A 26,362-nucleotide genomic window follows, 5' to 3' on the forward strand; every position below is an offset into this window, starting at 1 on the left:
ACAAGGGAAAGTCGGGCTGCCACGCCCCCACGACTGCTGTCACCCTCTGGAAAATCTGAGAAACACCCTTTAGGGCCAGGTCCAGAACCCTTCGCAAGGAAACGAGTCAATAAAAACAGTGGCCACAGAACTAATGGAATTCAAAAGGACCAAGCCTGGATTTCCCCAAACTGGCCTGTGTCACTCCCACTTACCCATTAATGTGATATTCTCCGGTGCCCTGACTCCAGTGCGGGCGGAGATAAGGTCGGCTTCAGGTAACAGAGTGGCGGTCGTTCCTAACCTAGCGCGAGCGTAGCGACCCGGTTCGCATTCCAAGATGGCGGCCACCTGAGCCCCTTACCCGAGACCCCGAGGCTTGGCTCCCAGAAGCCCTTGCGCTCGGCGGCGGCGGCGGCGGCGGCGGCGGAGGCGTGGCCGCACAGACTAGCAGAGGGGCGGGGTGAAGTGCACGCCTCAGCCACGCCCACTCAAGGAGAAGCGGCCTGACGGAAACCTAGGGTTCTTCACGCTTGCGGTGACCGGGCTGTGCGCTACTGTCCCTAGCTTAATACGTGTTAAGGAGGCGAGCTCTGATTCATTCATTAATTCATTCATTCACCTATCCATCCTTCAACCTAGTATTGATTGAAAGCCTAATCTGTGCCAGCCACTGTTTTAGGTATTGGGGATCCAGTACTAAAAACAAAACAAAACGGCAAAAATTCTCACCGCATGAAATTTACACCGTGTCTTTCACCTTCATGAACTTCTTCCTATATGCTCATTTGTTTCAAGCTTCTTAATTGGCCATTCATATATAATCTGGGGTTCTATAATATCTGCAAGGTTTTGACAAATATGTAATCACTGATGTATGTAATGAATAGTAATTCCAGATAAAATGCTCTAGAAATCTATCCCAAATACCCAGCCCTTAACCCACCCTGTAGATCAAAAACCAGTATTGAAAACAGACTAAATTCTAGATGTGATACTAAGCACAAAATTCACAAGAGAAATAGCAATAATTCCTATCCTGAAGACATTTGCAATATTTTAGGAGGGTGAAGGGGAACATGACAAATTGTTAGGTTTACTATGTTCAACAGTTGAAAAATAAGCAAATTATTTAACTGTGCTTATGTGTGGCTGAGAAACAAAGAGAGCTGCTTGATTGACAAAGGAAACCTGGGCAGGGCTTTTGAAGTATTAATAGGATTTTATCTATCTTAATCTCTTAGCAACTCTCCCCCTTTTCTATTTCCTTTTTCTGCTCCCTCCAGAGAAACAAAATACACAGACCTGGTAATTGCCTCATCATAAAACTGTTGTGACTACATTTCATCCAGTAGAATAATCTCCCCACTTCAAGATCCATAACTTAATTATATCTGCAAATTCTTGTCATTTTAGATTTGGAGAGGCAGAGAAATGTAAATGTACATGTTCAATCTACCACATTTACCCACAAAATCCCCAGAATACTTTAAAAAAAAATAAACTGTTCATCATCGGATCATGCATCCATCCTTAAAGAAAAGTGGACAACACAACACCATGTCCCTGAATGCCCCCCTATCAATTCCCCCAAACCTTCCCAAATTATGGAAACAATGACAGTAACTGGGCTAAATATGTCTAAATGCCTATTATCACACAGAACACTGGCTCACCCTTTCTCTTTTACCCTGAGAACTAGGGCAAGTTAATGTTATCTGTATACAGTTATTTTCTTGTTTTAACATCAGGACTGTTGCTCCTTGGGAAGCTGGTCACACAAACAAACTAAACAAGCTAATACTGATTATATTACTGCTTCTACAGGGTAACATATAAAACCCCTTTTTCAGTGGTGACTGAGGTAGAACTGAAGGCACTGTGGAAAGGACACATATCATTCGTCCCACTGGTCACCGCTGAACAAAAAACTGAGGAAAAAGAGGCACTGCTTGGCAAAGCACCTTCAGGGACAGGTGCTATCTGTTCAGTCTGTCACTTCTGGATCTTCCCCTTAAGCATTTATCAATAAAGCCTTATGCCTGTGTCCTCAGGTATTAGGCTTATATCTATCAATAGGTGGCCCATTCAGGACGATCTTTCTTCCTAAGAGACACTGGTGGTAAGATCAATGTAGTATGGCCCATACTTAAAGGGCCAGTAACAGATACTAGAAAAAGAAACTAAGAAACAGTGAAGCAGAGGAACCCTGAAACCATGGCTGACAGACGGGAACCTTTAAAACAGACAGATCTGCTCATACAGAATTTCTTCCACTTACAGTACATCTGACAGCTCAACTCCAACTGCAAGACTGTATAATTTGGAAAGCTATTCAAAGCCAGATTGTTACAGTAAAATATTATCCTTTTCTTAGGCTTATAAGTATAGGTGGCCCTTTCTTCACCTCACTTTACTCTGACAGACCAACTCCAATTATAAGATTGTACAAAAAAGAAACAGACAACCAGAAAGGATCTGACTGACAGATGGGAACCTTTTAAAGACCAGCCAAGAACTTTCCCAAGAGACTACTCATAAAATCAACATGTCTTAAAAGAGGTAGTAACAGACACAAACAAAAACATAGACATATAGAAGGAATTCCCAAATTCAAGACCAACAAACCAATGAGAACCTAGAACAGACCTGAAATAAGTAAATATCTCTAGGTTCTCAAGTCCTGCTTGACCATGTCTCCTACACCTGTGGCATCACAGATGTCCCCACAGAGAGGGATCAGATGTTCTCATGAAGAGGAACCAGATGTGTGGAATCGAGGGTCTCAATGCCTGAGGAACTCACCAGTTGGCCAACGATGTGGCTACTTTACTAAGTTCAGTTTCCTTTTTTTTTCAAAGTGGCCCAAGATGGAGCAACCCTACAATTCAGGAGAGAAGGAAGGCTGGGGTTTCTGATGCAGAAAAAGCTCAGGCAACTGCTGGGAGAGTCTCTCAGTCCCTCCCCTTACTCACAGGAATAGTTCCTCTGATTTCACCTGAGGCAGACTTTCCTAATTCCTGCAATTGGCCCTCAACAAGTTCTCCAACCACCTTGCATCCTCAGCACATGGAAGTGGGGCTGCTTGGAGAGTCAGGCCTGCCCAAGAAACAGAGGTTGCTGTTGAGTTCCATCTGGGTTGCCAAATTTTTTACTAAAAGTTCAGTCCTTGTCCTCAATGCCAACCTAACAATGAGGACACAGTTTTGAGAAAAAGGGAAAAGAAGTTTTATTGCTTTGGTATCAATGGAGAAACACAGAGGACTCCTGTCCCAGAGGCTATGATTCTGTCCCTCAAGGGGAGCAGGGGACTTTTAAAGAGGTGATTCAAAAACTACATTTCACGTGTTTTGTCCAGAGTTGTAATTAATTTGTTAATTTGGGAGCTCTTTTGGTGCCACCCACAAAAATCTGAATTACTGCATCCCTGAGGTGGTGTATACTCAAGGACAGATGGGAAAGAAAGGTAATCCTATTTCCTATGAGATTAGGGAGGAAAGGATTGGGGAGGTGTAGAAGAAAGGAAGAGAAACATGTTCTTTTAAAAATAAGTCACAGTGGCAGAGCACTAAGGCTATATTCAAAGCATAAAATGGACCACTGTTACAAACCTATCCTGCTGCCCTGGCACAACTAGGCTTTGGATATGACATAATGTATACACCTATTTAAATATCCCAGTAACTTTCTTAAGGTCCTACAATGATCTGATCACTATCTACAACTCTGGCTTTATCTTGTAATTATTCTTTTCTATAGCACATTTTGCTCTAATTCCAAAGTGTTTTGTTTTGACTGTAGCCTTAAAACTTCATTGTTGTCATTTTATCTGACTGAAATGTTCGCATGTTGTTGATGGGTTTGTTCATCTGCACCCTCCCCTCCTCACAGAGACCTAACATTAATTTCTCTTTAAGCCAATTTTAGTTATCTTCATAGCAGTTGTCAAGATTAGTTTATTACTTATTTATCTTCTATGACTCACCAGAATGTAAACATTAATTGTTCCGGATGTTGTGTATTTTGGTTACTGCTGCAGCTCTACTTTCAAAATGCCTTTCCCCCCATATTTTAAAAATTAGTATAGAATGACTTTTTAAGGTACAGCTTTTTAATATTTGTTGAATATTAAAAAGACAAATATTAGCTATGGGTGATATTTTAACAATGAGGAAAAAAATCTTAGTTATTATCCAAAACTGTGGTACACATTTTTTAGCTTGACACCTACACAGACCGTTTATTGATACTAGAATAGAGGACTACTCTAGACAATGAGTAAGTTAGGCTCCTATTTGCTTTAAGACCCACCCAATATATTTGCTCAAATGTGGTATTAAAACCCTTAGAGTCTTAGTTCTCTTCTTAGTGGATAAGGTGTTCAAATCTTAATGACAGGATCAAATCTGCTATAGGGAAAGATGCAAAAAATCCAAAAACGAAACAGAAAACAAACAAACAAAAAAATCTCCAAAGCCTACAACTCCCAGAATGCACTGCAACGCAGACCGGCGCGGAGCAGGGCACACTGGGATTCCTTCCGTCCGGGGCAATGAGGAATTGTTTTCTTTTTTTTTCCTTGAATGCAGTTTTGGGGCTAGGATTTTGGGGTGTCGCTGATTATTTCTCGGCTGTGAGTGTTTGGTATTTGAAGATTTGGAGAGTCTGGCCGTAGTCTTTCAGGCCGGGAGAGGTAGTGGACTCCCCGCGCTCGCTCCTCTGCTGGCGGGACCGACGGCCGGACTGCAGCGCCGGACCCGAAGAGGAAGCCGAGTGGAGCGCAGTGTGGCACTTGCTGGACCCCGGGTCGGTAAGAACTGACGGCCCCCGTTCTGATTCCTCCGGCTTCAAGTTGTGACCCAGTTAGGGTCTGGATCGGTTTCGTGTTCTAGCTCGGGACCTTGGCGCAGAACTTGGACAGACTCCGCCTTGCGGAAATCCTGCCCCACCCCCTCCCTGACCTGGCACCTTGCCCCGCCCCCAACCTGACCTGGTACCCTGGGAGACTCCTGCCACTGGCCTTCAGTCTCTCACTTCTGAGCCTTGTCACATGAAGTGTATCCGGTGCCATGTCCTAGCCGCTAGAATAAACTCTAGTGTGGTGTTCCTAGCACTAGGGAACCAAGAGAACTTCCTTCTAAAATCAGACTTGTTTTCACTTGCATGTAGAGAAATGAGGAAAAGGAGGACAGGGTAGGGAGGCCTGTAAATATATTTAAATGAAGGAAATAATGTCCTTATTTTTCTTTTCCTGTTTGTTATAGAATAGTTCTAAGCTGAACAATGGTCTGTAGTAGCAGGGTGGTGGCCGTGATTGTTTACAAATTACTTATTAACACTACCTGATTCGTAGTCAGTACTTTATTACTTCATAAAATCCAAAAGTAACTGTTAATACAACCCGTTTTACAGACCGAACCTCAAAGAGATGACACCACTTAATGGTGAAACCCGGAACTGTAAGACAGTTTTCTAGACTTGGAAATAAGTTTCTATTAGAACTTCTTGGCTTTTCTCCTTTGGGTTGAATACAGGCTGTGGAGCATGACCAGGTTAGCATTTTGGCTTCCACCTTTTCCTGGCTACCTTGTCCTATCGTGGGTTTCTTTATGTGTAAAAAGATATTAAATAATACTTCAGTTAGTGTGATATATCTAAAGTTGTTGAAATGCCATTAAGATATGTTTAGTTCTCCTTCCCATTATAACCTACCTTAAAGTTCTATATTTAGGTCAATCATTCAATAAATAGGTGACTTCCCCTCCCTCCTCCTTGCAAGCCCTCTGCCACTGGGCTAAATCCACAGCCCCTAGGTTACTTCTCTTTGTTGTCTTTTACCTGACTTGTTTTACCTGGAAATTAAATTTATTTTTAATTGAAATTTTTTGTTGTTGTTGTTTATGCTGAGGCTTCACACATTCTAGGCAAAGGCTTTACTACTGAGCCTTTCCCCCAGACAATTTCTTAAACATTTTTTTCTACTGCCTTGGACCAGATATACCTTTTGAAATATTTTATTTTTAAAATTATTTGTTTTCATTGTTATTACCTTTGACAGCTTGAAACAGAGTACGTATTGAACATCTCCTATCTGAAGTGCTTGGGTCTGGAAATGTAGATTTGGGATTTTTTTAGGATTTTGGACTACTTACAAATGCATAATGAGATTGATATCTTGAGGAAGGAACCCAAATCTAACCATAAAATTCATTTTTGTTTCATGTGTACCTTTGTTTATGTTTCATAAGCAACATATATATATATATATATATATATATATATATATATATATATACAGTCTGAAAGGAAACAACTTATATACCTAGTCTGAAAGTTTTTAATGTGCTTGTATTTTAATTGCCACCCATCCTTTGAGGTCAGGTGCAGAATTTTCAACTGAGGCAACATGTCAATGCTCAGAGTTTTCAATTGTGTAGGATTTGGGGTTTTCGAATTAGGGATGCTCAACCTGTAAAGAAATTTTGATTGAGATGTCAATAAGTTTGTGTATTTGAGGAACAGTAAGTACATTGAAAATTTCTTCACCATAATAATACAGCACTAACTACCAGAGAATTGTCCTAAATCATTTTATGAAAGGCATTTTTTTTCAACTCCTACTTTGACACTAAAATAATATTGTGTTCTTTATTCTAGCTACTGTCATACCATGCTTTCCTGTGACATTTGTGGTGAAACAGTAACCTCAGAACCGGATATGAAGGCTCACCTGCTAGTTGTTCACATGGAAAATGAAGTTATATGTCCTTTTTGCAAATTGTCAGGTGTAAATTATGATGAAATGTGTTTTCATATTGAAACTGCTCATTTTGAGCAGAATACACTAGAGGAAAGAAACTTTGAGAGGATAGATACAATGCAGAATGGAACTTCAAATAACAAGGACAACAGTCTACAGAGTACAGTGGGAGTTAATTCAAGTATTCATTCAGCTTGTGCATCTAATCATCCAAAAGGTTCAGCTCAAAGCTTGCCTGAGGATGATACTTTAAAACGTAAAGAAGTTTATTCAGAGAACTTAAGTGAATCTAGAAAATTCCAGAAAAGTAGGGGAAAACAGTCTGGCTTATCTGAAATAAAAGAACCAATTTATGAAACAATGTATAGTCCTCCTGAATGTCCATTTTGTGGAAAAATAGAGGAATGTGGTCAAGATATGGAAACTCATGTGAAAACAAAGCATGCCAGTCTTTTAGACACTCCATTAGAAGGTAAAGTGTTCATTTTATTATAAATTATTATAAGTAACAGTAGTCTCAGTTTAATATGAAGGGTCTTAAAGTTGGTTTGTGAGATGACTACTTTTAAAACAATCAAGTTTATGTGTATAAAATTATGTGTATTGCCATTATTGCAATACAAAAATACAGTTATGAAAAAGGATTTTGATGCAGATTTATATATAACGTTCCATTGAGATTAGTTTTGGAACTTGTGTTTTACTTCCCCCAGCCCATTGGCATCTAGACTGTCTTAGATTCTGATTTTGTATTAATTTCTTCTTTGACTACATTATCATCAGGGAATACATTATGATATCAGCTCTTTTGAAGTTTTTGAGGCTTATTTTGTGGCTCATGTTTCATGGGTGGTTGAGGAAAAAAGTATATTCTGCTTTCTTGGGTAGAGGATACTTACTATACATGTTACTTAAGATCCTATTGTTTGTGTTTAGATTATCTGTTTTCTTGCTGATTTCCTGTCTAGTATTGTCTACCAAATTTTTGAGAAGGAATTGTTGAAATCCACATTTATAATTGTAAATTTGCTTATTTTTCCTTTCAGCTCTGTCAGGTTTTACTTATGTATTTTGAGGCTTTATCATTGGTGCATATATACTTAGGATCTTTTGTCTTTTTTCCCCATATATTTTTATTGATGCATTATAGTTGTACATACTGATTTATGCGTTTTTCTTAGTGTCAAGCTTTAAGATTTCTTTGTGTATTTGGATACAGGTCCTTTATATATATTTTGCGATTATTTCTCCCAGTGTGATGCTTTTAATTTTAATAGTTTGTTTTTCACAGAAGGAAGTGTTAAGCAGAACTTAACATTTGTTTATGACTCATGCTTGTGGTGCTATATCTAACAACACAATGCCAGTTTCTAAATGTTTTAGAGTTTTTGCATTTTACAGTTAGATTGCTGATCCATTTGAATTAGTTTTGTAAATGGCATAGTCAGTGTCTAGATTCTCTTTTATGCGTTCCCTAATTGTCAGTGAAATTAATACCTTTTTCACATATATATTTTAATTTCCTCTATTACAAGGTACATGTTACATTTTTTGTATACTTTTCAATTGAGTTAAGTGCATTCTCCAACTGTTGTTATATTCTTGTCCAATTATCTGTTGTCTTTTTTAGTTGTTTTTAAAATATAGTCTCAGTACTAGTTCTTTACTGCAGCTGTATTCAATAGGCTATTGGTTATGATTTAATTTTGCTCAGAATTTAACTTTTATTTATGTACACTTTACATGTATTGTCTAAAAACATGCTCTTGACTTGAGTTTCTAAATGTATTCTCTATATTTTCTCCTAAAACTCTTAATTCTTTGTTCTTTTTTCCCACCTTTTTAAAACTTCATCTGGATTGTGTATGTAGGTATCAAGTGTACTGTATATGTTGTGAGAATTTAAGATCTAAGTTTTGAGTTTTTCCTTTTATAGAAACCAGGTTTAACACTGATTTTATCTTGTCTTTTTTTATTAAATTTTCATATATGTATGGCTCAGTATCTGTTCTTTTAGTGCTATTTTATTTATTTGCTTAACTGTTATGACCTCACTTTCTCACTGTTTTCATAACTATGGCTTTATAACATGTTATTGATATCAGATAAGATAGTTCTTCTCTTTCTTTCCATTATTAACGTAGACATTCTCATTACTTTTGAATTTTATAATCTTTTTGTCAAATTCTTTGAAAATTCTGTTGAAATATTTGAAATTATATCAAAGTACATTTCCACATGAATTTAAGTCATCTTATATCCCTTAATAAAGTTTTTTGTTTGTTTTTTTTATTGCATATTTGTGCTAGCTTTATCCTGTAGTTCAATTTCCTTTGCTTTTGTAAACTGGAGTTTTTCTCTTATATAATTAACTCTTGCCCATTTATAGAAGCACCATCAGTTTCTAAGGTATCTAGTCTTGTTCAAATCTTACTAATTTTGATAGTTGTCTGTTGATTCCTGCCAGTGTTCTAAGTAAATGCTTTTATTATCTACTAATGAAAGAATTAACGACTGGGACAAGGACCCCACTGATGATAAGTGCCTGATACTACTCTGTTGTATACTGTTTCCTACAAGTTTCTCAGCAAGCTAGTGCCAAGTTTGTTTTATGGTAGCCTTATGAGTTTGAATGTGTAGTTGAGTGAAAAACAAGCTGATTGTCATTAAAGGTACAAAAATTGCAAAATTAGGTAGTTGGATTTAACTAATATTCAGGTACAATAAAAGAAACAAGGGAGTTTGATGTTGGTTTAAAGGAACAATAGTCATGGAGGCATGGAATCTAGGCTGAAAAATAAAAAGTCATGGAGGCATGGAATCTATGCTGAAAAATAAAAAGTCAACAGAGAGGTGATGAGTGATAAAAACACAGGGCCTGCATGTAACTTCTTTTTAGCAGTTTTAATTAAGCCAAAGACTTTAGACTGGTAGAACTAAAAAAGAAAAAAAAAAAAAAGGTGGGAGGATGAGAGGAGAAATATTTAGAATAGAGATTTCAAAGGTGGGTCAGTTATTGGAGATACAAATGAAGTGTCTATTCTTATTAATCAATGGCTCAGTCAGGGTAAAGAAAAAGATTATTGGGAATGAAGGTAAAGAACCATTCCTATGGATATTGAAGTTGCTAAGAATAATCACAATATAGGGGCTAGAAAAAGATGATTGTCATTCAAGGGCTGAAATCTAAAAGACATGTCTAAAATTTTAGAAAATATTAACTACTAAGAAGGGGTATGGAATTCTATATTCTAGTGACACGAGTTAGTGAAAGATGGAGATTTTGAAGAAACAAGGAAGAAAACTGGTTTGAAAATAATGAAAGGGAACAAAAGAGACACTGTTTCTACTTCTGGGACCCTGAATTGTGAAAGAAAAATTGCTTATGTGTGTGTTCAGGAACTGTCAGGGAAATGAACCAACTAGATTTCAGTTAATGCAAGAAGGTAAAATGAATATTCAGAGAAAAAATTGTGGATATAAGAGGCTGACTGATGACAATGTGATTTCTGGAGGGTATAATAGGAAACTTTGAGGGAATAAAAATGATAATAGTTCAGTAAAATGAGTGGATGTACTAAGGATGGTTAAAGCCTTAAGGCACAGCCTCTGACTTATTTGAATGGATTGTTAGAATAGTGACAGAGGTATTATCAGCCCTGGATGGCCAATGACAGCTAAGCTGTGGGACATGGACTTTTAGTGGTTTAGTATACAGGGATATGAAGTGTAGTGCTTGCACATTGAGGAAAATTGATGATGAGTTCAAACCAGAAGAAATGGAGAGATTGGCTTGCCATAGTGAGTGTGATGCCCAAAAAATGAGCAAAAGCTTCCTTTGGGCATTGGTTCTGAGACATTTTATCATAGAGAACTGACTGAAAGAAAAAAATTTTTTTATGTCCTAGCTACAACCTTTTTAATGTCCTTTATGGAAACTGTATACTTTTATTTCTTAGTGCTGTTTTGGAGAATATTTTCAAAGATTGACTTTCCTCCTGTTAAACATACTTATATTAGATTTTTGCTCTGTAGATGACTTTTATCTCCATTTCTTCACAGATGATTTCTTGAATTTGTGGATTTCCAAATTGTTTTTCATGGCATTTGTGTTAGTGACCTTATCATCACCGAGACCAAAGTACCTGATCAACAGCTTAAAGAAGGGAAAGTTTATTTTGCCTTACAGTTTCAGAGATCTTAGTCCATAAACAGCCGACTCCATTGTTTTACACTCTTGAGGCAGAACATCATGTCCAAAGGGCATGGCAGAGGAAAACCACTAACCTATGGCAGCAAGGAAGAAGACAGAGAGAGACTCACCCCACAGGGAAGATGTACCCTTCTTTCTAGGGTATAACCACAGTGTCACACCTCTTAATAGTGCCCCACCTACCTAGAGTTACCATGCAGTTCATTCAAAATAGGATGGACTAATTAGGCTATAGCTCTCACAGTCCAATCATTTCACCTATGGACATTACAGCATTAACACAAGCTTTTGGTGGACACCACATATCCAGCCTATAACATTACTCCCCTGGACTCCAAAAGCTTATGACCATCTCACAATGCAAAATATATTTAGTTTATCTCCAAGAAGTCCGTAGTCTTTACAGTTCCAGCATTGCCCAAAAGTCCAAGTCCAGAGTCTCATCTGAGACTCAAGGTAAACTCTTGGTTATGAGCCCCTGTAAAAATCAAAAGAAAGTTACATATATTGAATATACAGTGACACAGTAAATATTCTCATTCCAAAAGGCATAGAAAGGAATATGGACAAACCAGAATGCAAACCCAACCAGGCAAATATCCCAGAACTCCTGGCATAGCATGTAGGACCATGACAATGTAATGTGCTCTTCAAAGGCAGTCTTGCCTCTTTGACCTTTGGGTTTTTTAGTGACCATAGTCTCTCTTTTAGCCTGGATGTCACCTCAACTGCAGCTTTTCTCTGCAGATAAAAGCATCTCTTAATTCTCGGGGTCTCTATAATGGTTTTGGCTTCACCTTCAGACTTTCACATTATCATCCCCAGGGGCAGTCCATGAGATACCGACCCTACTACACTTTGCCTGGCTCCCAGGTGGTTGAGCACAGTGCAGCAACTTCCTAGCGCCCACCCCCCCCCCCCCCCCCAAAGCAGAGCATTCCTGTGATTCTTCTCAAAGGATTAGTCCCTTTTATATCCTCAAGCTTCCAGTGGATGTGGTCTTGCAAATTTCTGAGGTGCCCCTCAAGCCATTTTTTCTTTTGTTTTTGTGCAAAGTAATTAGCATCTCAGTGGTTGTAATTTCTATAAGCATCACACCTTCTTTGGCCCCAGTTTTACATGCACTTTTCTAGCTGAACTGCAAGTTTAAAAAATCATTTAACTGCTTTCTGCTTCCAATTTTCACAGTAAACTGGGCTAAAAGTTGTCAGCAATATCCATGTCGTGGCCTGAATGTGGTGCTGCCTTGAAATTTTCTGTGGACATTACAGTATTAATTAGGCTGACACCTTTAAATTCAGTCTTACTCAAAGTGTCAGGACATGGCAAGATGTAGACAAGTTCTTTGCCAGATTATAATATGAATGATTTCTAGTCTAGTTCCCAAAAGAGTCCTCACTTTTCTTTGAAATCTCATGGACATAGTCTACATTCCTGTGGGCATTCTGGTGGTGTTAGCTCCTATCAGAATTAGTCATTAAGCTCTGCTTACAAATTCTAAGGCTTCTCTCTTCAGCCCACATCTCTAAACTTTTCCAAATTCCTTCTGTAAACCAGCTCCAAAGGCTTCTAAATCACATTTTCTGGGGAGTCAACAGCAAAAGCCCCACTTCTTGATATCAATATCTGTGTGTGTTAGCTTTTTACTGTCTACTTAAATATCTGACAGGAATAACATAAAGAAGGGAGTTTATATTGAATTTCAGTTTCAGAGGTCTCAGATGGCTGATTCCATTGAGCTGGGCCTAACAGGAGGCAGAACATCATGGCCAAAGAGGATGGCAGAGAAAGTCTGCTCACTCATGACAAGCAGGAAGGGGGCAGGGGTAAGGAGCCACAAAGAAGATGAACTCTTCAAGGATCACCTCCTCTAGCAACATCCTACCAGCCTATAGTTACTGACTAGTCCATTCAAATTAGGATGGACTAATTAGGCTATGGCTCTCACCATTCATTCATTTCCCTTCTGAACATTTCTGCATTATCACGGGAGCTTTCGGGGGACACCTCATATCCAAACCTTAATAACGTTGGACCTATGAATATATTTTGTAATTCACATTTAATTATTCAACTTAATGAGGGTTTTCCCTCATGTGATCCCCTCCCCATAAAGCAGCTTCATGATTCTTTCACCTTGGTATTTCACAATCACCACTTTCAAACCAGGCCTTATATTTATGGATTGCCTAGTGATTTCTTTCTATATATACACAAATACATTTCCTCTTTTGTGCCCATTATCCTCTAGGTCTGAGTCTTACAGAGGTACTTCTTCTACATCTCTTCTGGGCAAGCTAGATCTATCTATCTCCAGTGCTGTCAGGTGGATCCTTTTCTTTAATCTCCTCCAAAGTAGACAGTATGATCCCTTTTCCCAGCCTTCTGCTGGATGCTTGAGTTCAGCATCTCACCTTTTGGTGCTGAGAATTTATCCCCAAATTCCATGTCTAGACTGGCCCTACTTTAAGCTTTGGTTTTCCTTTCCATGTTTCTTCTTTTGATTAAAGATCTTAGAGCTAATTACTATTTTTCTTTTTTTTTTGGAGTGATAAAAGGTTTGTACTATGCTCAGTTCTTCATCTTGACCCTGTGAGTGGAAAAATAACTTTTAAATCCAATTACAAATGGTTTTTATTTATATAATGAGAGTAGTAGGGAATAGACTTAGACATGTTTAACCTAACCACAAAGTGCTTTTATTTATATGGTTAGTAAGTGGTATATAGTCTTTAACATGGAATGAAAAATCTTGAAGTTTTAAAAAGGAAACTGGATTATGTCTCTCATACAGACTGTGTTCAGCCATTCTATGACTGCCCTATGTGTGGGCTCATTTGTACAAATTACGATATTCTCCAGGAACACGTTGACCTGCATTTAGAAGAAAGCAGCATTCGACAAGGTATGTTTATGTGCTAACGATAAAAATGTCTTGATTTAACTTCTGCCTCCTGGGACACATCTAATTTTCATATTAGTTATATGGGGTGAGGGGAAATCATAAATATTTAAAAAGAAATTTGTTCCTTTAAATAATTTTTATTTATCTGTAACTTTTTCCTTAGAAATATGTCATAAAATGTTGTAAAGGATGAATGAACCATGGTGACCAACATCCAAACTAGGGTTGTGCATCCTGGATTTTGCTCAGGGCCAACAATATTTAGAAGGTGCAGACATTTGAGAGAATGAATATTAAACTTTGTTATTTAGAAAGTGTTTCATTTACAAGCATTCTTTTATCAGCTAGAAGTAATAAACTTAGCATTTGGCCACCAGAAATTGTCAACTAGGAAGCTGCCACGTGGCACATAATAATTTTCAACATGTTTATGAACTGCGTAACCTGAAAGTCATTTTCAGTACATTTACAGCTGCTCACCCCAGCTTCTAAAATTATTTAGTGGTTAATAATGACTCTATAAAAGTTTTCTTCTGTTCTCTGTCACTTTTAATTGTGACATTAAGTAATTATTATGGTGCCTTAGACATGAAGGTATCTTATATAAGTTTCTCAAACCTGCTGAAGGAAAACATAAAGTAGACCCTAAAAGAAATCAATTGTATTCTACTCTATTTCTGTTTCTAAAGGATTATAGATAATTCCCAGTAATGGGAAGATTTCTTAGTAACCAGTATCATGAGCCTAGTACCAGAATCAATGATTTCCATGCACAGCAAAATCTGTTCAGTCAGCCCAGCCCCTAGGTGCAAGTTAGTTGAGTATAGATAGAATAGTCTTCTATTCTGATGGTTCTGTACCACTTATTTCAGTTGGTGATCTATATTCCCTTAGACAAGATTGTAAGGGAATACTGGGAAAAAAATACCCTTTTGAAGTTGACTATCTGGTAATTCTTACTGTGTTTATCATAGGCTTTCACGTATATTATGTAAGCCTGTTGTGGGTAATAAAATAAAGATATGATTCAAGCAAATCACTGTATCTTTTGTTAAGGTAGACTAAAAATTAATCACCAAGTGCATATTCCAAGAATGGAAAGAGGAACCAAATAGGAAGATATAGCAGTGGCTGAGAGGTTTGAAAAGAAAGATTTTTTCAGCTACATAATTAAACCATCAAGTTGGGAGATGGTAACTTATCTGGATTGAGGAATGCACAGACAAGTGGTGAAGCATTTCTTCTGGTGTGTCTGTGAGAATATTTCCAGAGGAGATCGGCATGTGTCAATGAATTGAGTGGGGAACACCTGCCTTCTAAGTGGGCAAGCACCATCTAATTGACCACGGGCCTGGATGGACCAGGAAAGCTGAAGAAGGGGAATTTTCTGCCTTTTTCTTCTTCATTGGAGCCAGTTGTCCATCTGCTGCCCTTGTTCATCAAATTTCAGATTTGCACCAGTGGCCTTTCTAGAGTTCTTGAGCCTTTGGCCTTTGAACTTGACCTTGCACCCTTAGTCTCCCAGGTTTGATGGTGGGTTACTTGGCTTTCCGTCACTGTGACAAAATACCTAATAAAGTCAACTTAAAGGAGGAAAGATTTATTTTGGCTCATAGTGTTAGATGTTCCAGTTTATGGTCACTTGGCTTTATTGTTCAGATGAGGCAGAACATCATAGTGGGGAGCACAAGGTAAAGGAGAACTGCTCACCTCCTGGCTGCCAGGAAGTGGAAAGAAAGAAAGCATGAAAGGAAGGGCCAGAGACAAAAACATACCCTTCAAAGACCCACCTCCATTGACCTCCTTCCTGTTCCAACTGGGACATGCTCTACCTCCAAATATCACAACTAATATTACCAAGTCTTTAGCCCATGGCCTTTGGGGAACATTTCAGATCTGAACCATAACAGGTGGCCTCTTGGCTTCTTAGACTGAGCCACACTACTGGATTTTCTAGTTTTCCAGATTACAGACTATTGTGGGACTTTTCAGTTTCTGTGATCATGTGATTAATCCTGTAATCAATCCCTTCATGTACACATACACATACATATTCTCATTCTGTCTGTCTCCCTTTCCCTCCCTCCCCTCTCGGTTACATTTCTCTCAAGAACCCTGACTAAAAACATGGGTCAAGGTGACAAGGTACTGGCTCCAAGGCATCTGAAGGAAACTAGGAGAGAGGAAGGCAGGGCAAGATGTTGAAAAGTTATATCATTTGTTTGAGGCCAAACTGTAAGTTATTATTTAGCACTTATACTTTGAAAATGTAAATTTTTATGCTCTTTATTACTGCCTCTCTCCCTATCCTTACTATTTCTTTGAAAAAGCAATCTGCCTTGTTTATGTTAAGGAGCATTAATGAAGAGTATTACTTCTTTAAATTTTGGCTTCCTCAGTAGATAATAACCTACTTCATAAGGTTGTCATAAAGATAATGAAAAACATCTGTTATAGCTTAAACAGTCAATGAATATTAGGTATTGATGAAATAGAGGTTATTTCCTTAGCAAAAGCAGTTCTGAGTTCTGCCAGAATTGTACTCCATGGTTCAATATCATAGTCATGAATAAATGACAAACAATATCAGTAACTTTTAAAAAAATACTTAATTGATAGTAAGCTTTGATTTGGGCAGTTTTATTATTTATTTTATTTTATTTTTTTTGGGGGGGTACTGGAGATTGAACTCAAGGGCAGTTGACCACTGAGCCACATCCTCAGCCCTATGTTGTATTTTAATATAATGAGACCCTGTCTCACTGAGTTGCTTAGTTCCTCACTTTTGCTGAGGCTAGCTTTGAACTCGTACTCCTCCTGCCATAACCTTCCGAGCTGCCAGTTATTTTATTCTTAACATTATTTTACTAAATATCTAATAGGCATGGATAGAGTCCAGTGTTCTGGTGATCTAGAATTGGCTCACCAACTTCAACAAGAAGAAGACAGTAAGAGGAGATCTGAAGAATCAAGACAAGAAATGGAAGAATTTCAGAAACTGCAGGTACAAAGATTAATAACAATTAAAATATTTTGATTTGGTAGAGTTCTTATTTCTAAAATATGCTTTCAACACTTTATTCTATTATTTTTGCCCTTATTAAAAACATTTTTTGGGCTGGGATTGTGGCTCAGTGGTAGAGCGCTTGCCCAGCATGTGGGAGGCACTGGGTTCAATTCTCAGCACCACAATTTTCTTTCCAGATTAAAAAAAAAAAAAATGGAAATAGAGTGATTGAGTAATTTGCCCAGAGTTAGACAGTTATTAGGCGGTAAAGTCTTGATTCAAACCTGTGTAGGTCAATAGAGAAATTATGAGACTTGAGACTTAGAATTTAAATACTTGTATAAATACTTAGACATGAATGGTAACTTAGAAAAAATGCCTCTTGAGTTCTAGATTTTTTTATAGGTTGCAATTTTAGGCATTTAGAAAGAACCATTTGTAATACAAAGTGCAGTTTAATGATATTGAAACTGTGTTTACCTTAGGTGAATTTAATATTTGTTGAGCTAGACTGTTACATTTTTAATGGATTTATATTTTTCATAGTTTTTTTTTTAATTTCTAATTTGTGAACCATAGTGTTATTTGGACTAATAATGCTCACAGAGTTTTTTTTCCTATGTATTATAGAATAATGTATAAATAATAAGTGTTTATAATCAAATAGTTTTGAAAGTATTCAATTAAACCAGCTTGACTACACCTCTTAAAGCCTTTAATATACCAGTATGCATTATGAATATCATTTTCCCAGATTTGTTGACCTCTTGTCTTTTTTCTGCAATATCTCACGCATGGCTATTTTTCCATGAAATGTGCTTTGGAAAAATCTAATTTCAGATTTTGTTTCTACTAGTGATTGATTTATTCAAAAAACATTTTTCCACCAGGATTTGGAGGAGGAAAGAAAATGGCTTTTCCTAAGTCTTTTGGGGATAATATAAAATGCAAAATGCCTTTTCAACATTATCAGTACAAAAAACTTCCAGTATTTATGGAGGTTTCTTATATAACTACTATGTAACATTATTGGGAGAATGAGTTATTGATTAAGTAGATCTTTGCGGATCAGCTTGGCAGCAAATTAAAAGAACTGACAAATTTCCTTGAAAACGTCAGTAGTGTGTTCAGAACTCTTCTGCCTTTTACAGTATCTTTAGAAGGACAGGACCCTCTGTTTTCCCTACTATAAGGAAACAAAGTGTTTGTTTATGGAGAATGGCCATAGTAGTCGTTTAATAATTAAGTTGAAAATTTCATGTGTGTGTGCACACGCACAGTTGTGCTCTATAGTTCTCATAAAAATCTTTAAGTTGATTTATGTAAAAAACCTGTAAACCAGAATGTTTTGATATACATTTCCAAATAAATAAAACTGGCAAGTTTCCATCTCATTAATGTACAGGAACATAAAAATTATGCCCTTTGTTTTTATGTTCAATAGCGACAATACGGTTTAGATAATTCTGGAGGATACAAACAACAGCAATTACGAAACATGGAGATTGAAGTAAATAAGGGTAGGATGCTTCCATCTGAATTTCACAGAAGAAGAGCTGAAATGATGGAATCGCTAGCTCTTGGTACTGATGATGGAAAAACAAAAACTTCTGGTGGGTACTTTTACATCAAAATCATAGTTTTAATATTGCATATACCACTGAGGTAATAAAATCATTTAATTTTGTTTGATTTTCACAATCCAAGGTTTATATGGTATGAGGTGAGAGTAAGTTCAAATAGTGTGCTAATCATCTAGTAGACTAATGCTAATAGAAACCTAGTAGGAGCCATATACAGAGTTAAATATTTCAGAGCCACGTTAAAAAAAAGTAAAAAGACAGGTAAAATTATAGAAGCCCAGGTTCCTAGACCTGCAGTGGGGTTATGGCCTGATAAACCAATTGTAAGTTGAAAATATCTTATGTTGAAAATGCATTTTATACACCTAAGTTGCCGAACATCATAGCTTAGCAATACAGTACCCTGTAGGATGTCAGTAGTTTATCTTTGTAATGTCATGACTGACTATGAACTGTAGCTTACAGCTGTTACCCAGCATCTGGAGAGAATATCTTACTCCACATCCACAGCTCAGGGAAAGACCAAAATTTAAAGTACACTATGTAAAATTCAAAGTGTACTATGGTAGTCAAAAAGCTGTGTTGCACCATCATAATTCTATCATTTTAAGAGTTTAAACCCAGTGTATCAAAAATATTATTGTAACATGCAATCATATTAAGAACTATTAATGAGATATTTAACATTCTTTTTACATTCTTTTGAATCCAGTATGTGTTTTTTATTTTATAGCACACCTGTATTAGAAGAGCCACATTTCAAATGCTTAGTAGTCACATGTAGCTAATAGCTAGTCTATGTTCAGTACATTTTTTTGGATTCTAAAAGTTTTTTATACATTACGTCACTTACCTTGAAACAAACATCCTCTTGTGTATTGTTACATATTCTGCATGAGATTATTTAGCTTAGGTTAAATAATTTTCTGAAGGCAAGGTTATATAGTTGTTATTGGCCCAGCCAGTATTCATAATCAGGTCAGCCTTATTCCAAAGCATGTCCTTCTCCTGATAAGTGGTTATTTAAATTGCTTTTTTGTATATATGTTAGGGTAGTAAAAAAATTTATATAAAAATATATTTATATGAACTATTCCCCTCAGTGTTTTTTTTTTTTTTTTAATCTGAATGTTTTGTCACATTCTTTAACATTTTTAAAGCTGTTAACTCTTTCATTGTATTTTAAATCCTGGTGTACCCCCTCACTGATTTTAATTCCTACTCCCAAAAAAAGGAATCATTATCATTAAATATATACATCCCCATAAATATTACATACTATTTTTACATGCATTTAATCTTCATAATAATGGGATATAAAATGTATGCTCCAAATTGCTTTACTCAAGTATACTGATTCTTATAGCTGTACTCCATTAATTTTAGCTGCAGTATAATATTCCTTATATAAATTCTATACCACTTAAACCTTTGATCTACCTTCTTAAAGACAAAAGTCCATCTTCTTTTAGGATATCCATCATTCAAATAAAAAGCATTTGGCTATTGTTGTTTTGGTGCCCCATGTTATAAGAAAGTATGGGGAAAAAAACAAGAAAGTATGCGCTATGTAAGTAAGATATCCATGCCTATAAACTTTATAGAGTCCTTATAGTATGTAGAATATATGCACAGAACTGTAGTATTCTGTGACAAAATGTGACTAGTACCTAGAGGGCACAAAAAATAAATGCAGTGATTATTCAGAAAAACAAGACAGAAAAAGGATCCTTGAGAACAGTACCATTTGATCCTTGAAGGATCTGTGTGATTCTAAACACAAGGAGAATATACTGAAATAAAGGTAAATTTAAGGATTGCTTGCAGTAGGCTTCATGTACCATCAACTAATACTATTTTGTAGGTTATAGAGAGGTATTGTTTTTGATTGGGAGCAAATTGTTGAGAACCGAATGGTCTCCAACAGTATATATTATAAAATGAAGAGGCAAGGAAAGCTTTCATACAATGGTTCTACTTTTATGTGTTGAGTCCTGCAGATGTGGAGGTATGAAATATAAACAACTTTAGTTCAGTGTAACAAATAATTTTCTAGTGTCAGGAAACTTGGATTGTAGTAATAAGCAAAGTCATGAGCTAAAGTTGTAGCCGTAAGAAGATAAAGAAAGAGATGGAATGGTTCGGATTTAGCTATGTAGTTTGAGGATGGGGTTGGTATAGAGCCATATAATGGTGGAAACAAATCCTTCTGCATCTTCTGTCTTTTCTTAGGAATTATTGAAGCCCTTCATAGATATTATCAGAATGCTGCCACAGATGTGAGGCATGTGTGGCTTTCTTCGGCAGTGGATCACTTTCATTCATCTTTAGGAGACAAAGGTTGGGGTTGTGGTTACAGAAATTTCCAAATGCTACTTTCATCATTATTACAAAATGATGCCTATGATGAATGCTTGAAAGGTATGAAAATACTGAACTCTGAGCTTGTCTCTGATATAATACACATATGAAATGGAGTGAATTAAAATGTAACATACATAATTAATAGCTTTAACAAAGTAGTGCTTTAGTGGATATTACATAAGAAACTTGAAATCTGATTGGAGGGAGAGAATTATGTAGTGGATATTAGGAATAACTGTCTTAAAATCCATATTGTGGACTCCTTCACAGTATATGACATACTGCCAAGTGATATTGTTCAGTACTTTATTAACTGTCATGTACTTTATTTGCTAAAATAATTTTAGGTATGTCAGTTCCTTGCATTCCAAAAATTCAGTCTATGATTGAAGATGCATGGAAGGAAGGTTTTGATCCTCATGGGGCCTCTCAACTTAATAACAAGTTACAGGGAACAAAGGCCTGGATTGGAGCATGTGAAGTATATACACTCCTGACCTCCCTGAGGGTAAAGTATGTACCTGAAAATTTCAGTTTAATGCCATTGCTATATCTTTTAGTTTTTTGGTAGTTTGTTTTTTGTTTTGTTTTTTCCCAAAATTTTGTTTTTATCCAAGAGATATATATATAGGTAGGGAAAACCAGCACCATATTTCAGGTCTCATGCTCTCTGTATTCTCAAGTCCAATTTTTCACAGGCAATTTTTACTCCCATTGTTTTTAAATAACATGCATTTGTAGCTGTTTCTTGGTTTATCAGTTGTAGACAGTATACATTGCTTTTTTAAAAATTGTTCTACCTGCTCACCCTCAGTCTAACATGACTTAGTCGGTTTCTATTAAAGACAGAGTTTACATTATAATTGCATAAATATTGCTGATTGCTGATTTTCTTCCCTTCCTGAAAAGATTTCTGAAATTTTTCTTAATCATTGCCTTTCCTTTTCCCTTTTACTATTTGAGTTAAATATTCCTTTTTATTAATATATTCTGAATTTCTGTTTAAATGTCTTCTTCTGTATAAAATTATACTCTGTAGGGTACTATTCACTATTTTAAATCTAAACATGAAATCAGACTGCTGACCCTAAAGCACTGTTCCTACATCTAAACAGTTTATCCAGAAGTTTATTTGAGCACCCGAAACTCAGTAATTAGTTGCAAGTTCTTAGCATTAAATTTAATGTGACAGAGGTTAGCAACCAGTACAATTTGGATATTTTGGAAATTTATTGCCTAGAGAGACAAGAACAGGCTGTCTTGTGCTGTGGTTTGAAGTGATATTCTGTTAATGCTTTGGGTTATACTTGATCTTTGTAAAATAGTTGTTGAATATTATAACCAGTATTTACTCAAGGGTGACTTTTCTTGAAGGAGGCACACCACCATTAACTGGTGCCAAGTAGGAGATAGATAAAAGGACAGATGTGGGTTCACACACAGGTTCCTATGATCTTTACGTATATTCTTGTCTGTTATTAGAATTTGAGAAAATTAAAAGTATTCTGTATATTTTTAGTGTATACAAATGGCTATTGAGGAAGTAAAATCAGAAGTCAGCTTTAAACTGATCATCAGGGTTAAAGAATTTAGAATAAAAACTGTGTCCTGATTATGTGTTGATTACTTAAAAATCAAGCATGATACTCATTTACTATTCAAGGAGATTTTATATGTCAGCAAATATTGTAACCTTTAGGTCAGACATAAATCTTGTTGTGAATAGTTATTTAAATAATTGTTTCTTCCACAAAGATAATAAATTTCCAGTTAAATAATAAAAATTTATCATCTTCTTTCTTCCTTCCTAGAAAGAATTAGCAGATATAAAAATTTTTTTGTATTTGATAATTACATCAGTGAAAGTCCATTTTGTCAATTTTTTTATTAGGTGCCGTATTATTGATTTTCACAAGTCAACTGGTCCTTCAGGTACACACCCTCATTTATTTGAATGGATCCTGAACTATTATTCTTCAGAGAGGGAAGGGAATTCCAAGGTAGTATGGACATCTAAACCTCCTATCTATCTCCAGCATCAAGGTTAGTATGACTCATAAAACAATGTTCTTTGGAAGACAATACATTGTCTATCACTTTTGGACAATTTAAGTTTCCGATAATAGGGAGGAGGGGGAATATTGTGACAATACTCTCGTTTTCAGAGCTACTGGGTCATTACAGTACAGTTTTGGGTAACGAAGGATCATATTCCTGGCATTTTAAGGGTCTTTTGAACTCATCATTTCTTGGGTTTTGTTTCTTTTCTTTCCTTCTTTTTTCTTTTTGTTATTGTTGTTGTTGTTTGGTATCATTGATAGAAACCAGGGCCTGGTGCATGCTAAGCAAGTACTCTACCACTGAGCCATATCCTCAGCTCGTCATTTTCTTTGCTTCACTCTTCTTTGATTGTTCATCACTTATGTCACTTAAGTGAAGCATTTTCTGGCCCCACCTTATTTAAAACTGCAACTCCTTTTCTCAACTACCCTCCACTGGTATTTCCTTCACTTCTTTACCTTGTTTACAGTGTCTATTATTATGTAAGGCATTTTTGTCAGTTTTGTTTGCTGTTATGTTCTTTGCTGCTGAAGTAGTGCCTGGCATAGAGATACTTGATCAAGTTTGTTAAATGGATGATTTGAATTGACAGAATAAAGAGACATAATCATTGATTAGGAATACAAACCATAGGAGATTAAGCCCTCCCCATTGATATCTAGTATATATAAATTTACTTCTGTTTCCCTTTAGGAACTATATTTTTGTTCTGGGAAAGTCAATTTCAAGCCATTTTATTTAAGATAATTTGATTAAAGAAGAGGGAAAGAAAAGGGAATCAAAAGACTAGGAAAGGGAAAGGAAAATTGGTGGAGTGGAAGCAGAATTTTTTTGTAATGAAGCCTTTAGAAAACTAAAATTGAACAAAAAACCCCTAAAGAACAAGCAAGTTGAACTAATTACTTTGTGCATTAGGAGAGGTCTCAGGTATAGACACGTTAATGACTGACCGTATTTATATTCTAAACACACACATATATGTCCATACAATATTCATATATACAGAGAACAGGAATATATATACATTAATATCTGTGTGTGTATAGCAGAAGGTGGATGTGACATATATTGGTTACTTTATATTTTAATAGGTCATAGTCGGACAATTGTTGGAATTGAAGAGAGAAAAAACAGAACATTATGTTTATTGATATTTGATCCTGGATGTCCTTCTCGAGAAATGCAGAAACTATTACAGCAAGACATAGAGGCTAGCAGTCTCAAGCAACTTCGGAAATTTGTGGGAAATTTAAAGCATAAGCAATACCAGATAGTGGCAGTAGAGGGTACTCTTTCTTCAGAGGAGAAAGTTGTAAGTATGATGCTTGAATGGGCAAAACTTTAAAATTTCTAGTTAAAATTAGTATTATCCCTTTGTATCTCCTAACATCTCATTCTGTTTCATTAAGTAGACAAAGCATTTGTTTCTATATCACTGAGTTTCTGGAATGGATATCTTTTAAACTTTGTTGTTGTTGTAGATAAAAATACAGTATCCTTATTTATTTTTATGTGGTGCTGAGGATTGAACCCAGTGCCCCACACATGCAAGGCATGTGCTCCACCAACTGCGCTATAGCCCCAGTCCCTCTTTTAAACGTAAAAGCAACTTTCAATTGCTTTATACAGCTTCATAAAAATATTTAATTTCATAATATTTAGCTTAATTTTTAATATATGAGTTATGAACATAACAATAAATATGGTAAAAATATATCTTAATCTGTAGACCTAACTCATAGTGGTTTTATAATTCTTCTTTAATAAGAATTAAAGAAGATTGCAGGATTCCTGAGGCTCTGCTTTATGCACTTGAGCTTGTTGTTGATACACAGTTCTAGAATTTAGACGTGCCACTTGCTTTTATACCTCATATTTAAGTGATGTGTGATGTGTTACAGAAAAAATTTCTAGAAATGGAAAAACCTGCATGCATTATGAACTGAAGCTAAATTATAGCACATCAAATTTAGAAAATGCGTAGGCCCCAAAATGTTAAGAAAGGTGCTCCTATTTGAGAACTTTACGTTGTTTTACTTCACTTTAAAGGCAAAGGAGACAGAGAACTATAGAAGAACATAACTCCCTTGTATTTCCTATTTTACTATATTTGTATATGCATATATATATATACATATACATATATGTGTGTGTGTGTGTGTGTGTGTGTATATATATATATATATATATATATATATATATATATATATATAATGTTTATTTTTACTGGGGGTTGAACTCATGGGGCTCAACCACCAAGCTACAACCCTAACCCTTTGTATTTTTTATTTTGAGACAAGGTCTCACTAAGTTGCCTAGAGTATCATTGAATTTGTGCTCCTTCTTCCTCAGTCTCCCAAGTAGCTGGAATTACAGACCTATACTAGTTTTCATCTACCCCTGGTAGAGGGAGATGGTTTTCTTAAAAGTTTCTTCGTTCTATAACTCCCTATTGCTCTCCTCTTTTGTTGTTCTCTTCTCCTCTCCCCATCCTGTTTTTTCCGCTGTGAGCCAGCACTTTTACTTTTAACTCATTATGCCTTAAATAATTACATTTTCTTTTTATTTCATTCTCTTTTGTCTTTATTTTGAATGTTCTTTAATTCCTTTATGGCTTGGCTTTTTTAAAAACTGTTGATTATTAATTTTATAAGTTCGAGGCTGGAATTTTCCTTTAGGAATTTTCATTACTTGAAAAAGATTCAGATTTTATTTTTATCTTAGAATAATACTTAATATATAATATAATTAGTTAATTTCTAGCTTACAATTAATACATTTTAAAATTCCCTTTCAAGGCCAGGAAACAAGCTTCTCAAGTCTTCACAGCAGAGAAGATTCCTTGAAGAATTGAGTATTTTAATGATTGTGGAATTATACTTCATTTTCCTAATTCAGATATTGAACTCCTTAATAAAATTTAAGAATCTGAATTCTCTAAGTACTCAACATATAATTTAATTTCTAAAATGCCTTTATTAAATTATACCTGTAGTACTTTCTTATTTAGTAATTATTTCAATAAAATGTCTCGTTTGCATTATGAGTTTTGTTTTTCTTATGTATGTTTCAGAAATCTACTTTGTATTATCGTTATAAGCTAATATGTATTAGGTCTTTACTTCTGTTAGGTGTTCTTAGTATTTGAATCTGTTAATTAGTCTTCAGAATAGTTCTTTGAGACAGTACTATTATTATGCCCACAAGGAAGCTGAAGCTCAGAGAGGTTAGTAGTTTGCCCAAGAAAATTATCGTGATCCAAGATATAAACACAGGTTGTCTCCAAGTCCTGTGTTTAATGTGTCCTATAGGAAAGGGACTTCCAAATTCTGGTTGAATGTCTTGTATGATTCCAAGCAAGAATGCTGCATTGGTCAACATCAGCAGAAGGGAATTATCAAGAGATTATCACAAGTTCTCAGAATCCATGGTTAACTAGAGAACTGGGCTGGAATCAGTCAATTGAAGGCTAACATGGTGAAATTTATAG

At 36.0% G+C, this 26,362-nt stretch overlaps 2 protein-coding genes across 6 annotated transcripts in view; one reads left to right on the plus strand and one right to left on the minus strand.

Annotated features, from left to right (window-relative positions):
- Kpna5 (karyopherin subunit alpha 5) overlaps window positions 1-351 on the minus strand; it is a 39,929-nt gene extending 39,578 nt beyond the window's left edge. For all 3 annotated transcript variants that reach the window (XR_011707707.1, XM_027953025.3, XM_071613077.1), the window contains exon 1: window positions 195-351. Coding sequence is in view for 1 of the 3 variants with exons in the window: in XM_027953025.3 (XP_027808826.1) it covers window positions 195-198 (4 nt within the window). In the remaining 2 variants the exon portion in view is untranslated. The remainder of the gene's footprint in view (window positions 1-194) is intronic.
- A 4,141-nt stretch (window positions 352-4,492) lies between these two features.
- On the plus strand, window positions 4,493-25,915 carry Zup1 (zinc finger containing ubiquitin peptidase 1). 3 transcript variants are annotated; one of them, XM_027953041.2, is made up of 10 exons: window positions 4,493-4,789; window positions 6,637-7,211; window positions 13,747-13,857; window positions 16,740-16,861; window positions 18,309-18,477; window positions 20,680-20,868; window positions 21,159-21,324; window positions 22,703-22,854; window positions 23,964-24,184; window positions 25,671-25,915. In XM_027953041.2, exons 2-10 carry the CDS (start codon window positions 6,650-6,652, stop codon window positions 25,716-25,718), a joined length of 1,740 nt encoding a protein of 579 aa, XP_027808842.1. In that variant the 5' UTR covers window positions 4,493-4,789; window positions 6,637-6,649; the 3' UTR covers window positions 25,719-25,915. The 3 variants fall into 3 exon arrangements, with proteins under 3 accessions (XP_027808842.1, XP_027808843.1, XP_027808841.1); XM_027953042.2 differs by having other exon boundaries at window positions 4,493-4,785; XM_027953040.2 differs by lacking the exon at window positions 4,493-4,789 and adding an exon at window positions 5,392-5,531.
- Window positions 25,916-26,362: the final 447 nt, after the last annotated feature.

The sequence above is a fragment of the Marmota flaviventris genome, chromosome 6 (genome assembly GCF_047511675.1).
Source record: "Marmota flaviventris isolate mMarFla1 chromosome 6, mMarFla1.hap1, whole genome shotgun sequence".
Lineage (NCBI taxonomy): Eukaryota > Metazoa > Chordata > Mammalia > Rodentia > Sciuridae > Marmota > Marmota flaviventris.